Below are 1146 nucleotides of genomic sequence, written 5' to 3'. Positions count from 1 at the left end.
GTAGGAAACTAAATTGAGAAGATCTATGTACAGTATTACTAAACGTGGAAAAAGAGAAGAGGAAGCAGTTTGCTTCCAAAATGTTCTTAAAAAGCAAATCAGCTAGACTGTGGCTTTTAAGTTATCCTATTACAGGTTTTATAAAGTAACTTTGTACAAATGTAAGTATTTAAAAGCTTTGTAAGCAGTGGTTTAAAATGAAAATACAAATGTCCCTTGGGATTTCCATTAATGGTTTCATATTGCAAAAGAGTAATCCTGCTGTATTTGTATAAACTGAATTTTTACATTTCTTCTGAAGTCCTGTACAACTCCTTGGGTCAGTGTATGTGTCCCAGGAGTTCTCTGTGTAAATTTCCATTTTCAGCAGGTGATAATGCATAACTGGTATTGCAGTGTTTGGGAAAACATTTAAAATAAACATGTGCTTTGATTTATGTTTTTGATTGTTTTTAAGTTATTAACCAGTAATGCAGGTGCTGTGAATCCATTCCTTCTGTCATTTTCCCCCTCAAGCCAGAGACTTGCTGGGGGATTGTTCTGAAGATTGTTCTGAAATTGAGAAGGAATAGCAAAAGTATTCATTTCAGGTGTGTCATACTGCACAGTGTTAACTTGTCAAGGTCCAAGATCTGCCTGTCATTGCTTTAGCAGCAATGAAGACTTCTGCCCTTGGTGCCGGTGACTGAGTCGCTGTAAGCTTCATGTGCAAGCCCTTTGTGCCTGTGTAGCAGCTACACTAGTCAGCCACCTAAAGCTTTCTGTTTAATGCTACATTGTTAATTTTTCAGTGATGATTGGATGAATACATGTATATATATATAACTGTGGTGGTGTTTTATCAGTAATGTCAAACTTTCATCTGTCTCTTATAGAATAACAATAACTTGGATGCCTGTTGTGCAGTTCTCTCTCAGGAGAGCACAAAGTATCTCTACGGTGAAGGAGACCTAAGTTTTTCGGATGATTCTGGGATTCCTGGACTACGAAATCACATGACATCTCTTAATTTGGATTTGCAGTCACAGAACGTGTATCACCATGGAAGAGAAGGAAGTAGAATGAATGGAAGTAGGACTCTAGCTCACAGCGTTAGCGATGGACACCTTCAAACCAGTCAGTCCAACAATGAACTGTTTCAGCAGG

General features: G+C 38.0%; 1 protein-coding gene across 1 annotated transcript in view; it reads left to right on the top strand.

The window, feature by feature from the left end:
• The window catches only part of TAB2 (TGF-beta activated kinase 1/MAP3K7 binding protein 2), a 20711-nt gene that overhangs the window by 4625 nt on the left and 14940 nt on the right, over positions 1-1146 (top strand). Inside the window, exon 2 of the mRNA XM_009883290.1 lies at positions 876-1146. This exon is cut by the window's right edge and continues 1284 nt beyond it. Coding sequence (XP_009881592.1) covers positions 876-1146 — 271 coding nt within the window. The remainder of the gene's footprint in view (positions 1-875) is intronic.

The sequence above is a fragment of the Charadrius vociferus genome, unplaced genomic scaffold (genome assembly GCF_000708025.1).
Source record: "Charadrius vociferus isolate BGI_N301 unplaced genomic scaffold, ASM70802v2 scaffold114, whole genome shotgun sequence".
Taxonomy (NCBI): Eukaryota; Metazoa; Chordata; class Aves; order Charadriiformes; family Charadriidae; genus Charadrius; species Charadrius vociferus.
This window is presented reverse-complemented; position numbering and strand designations above follow the sequence as displayed.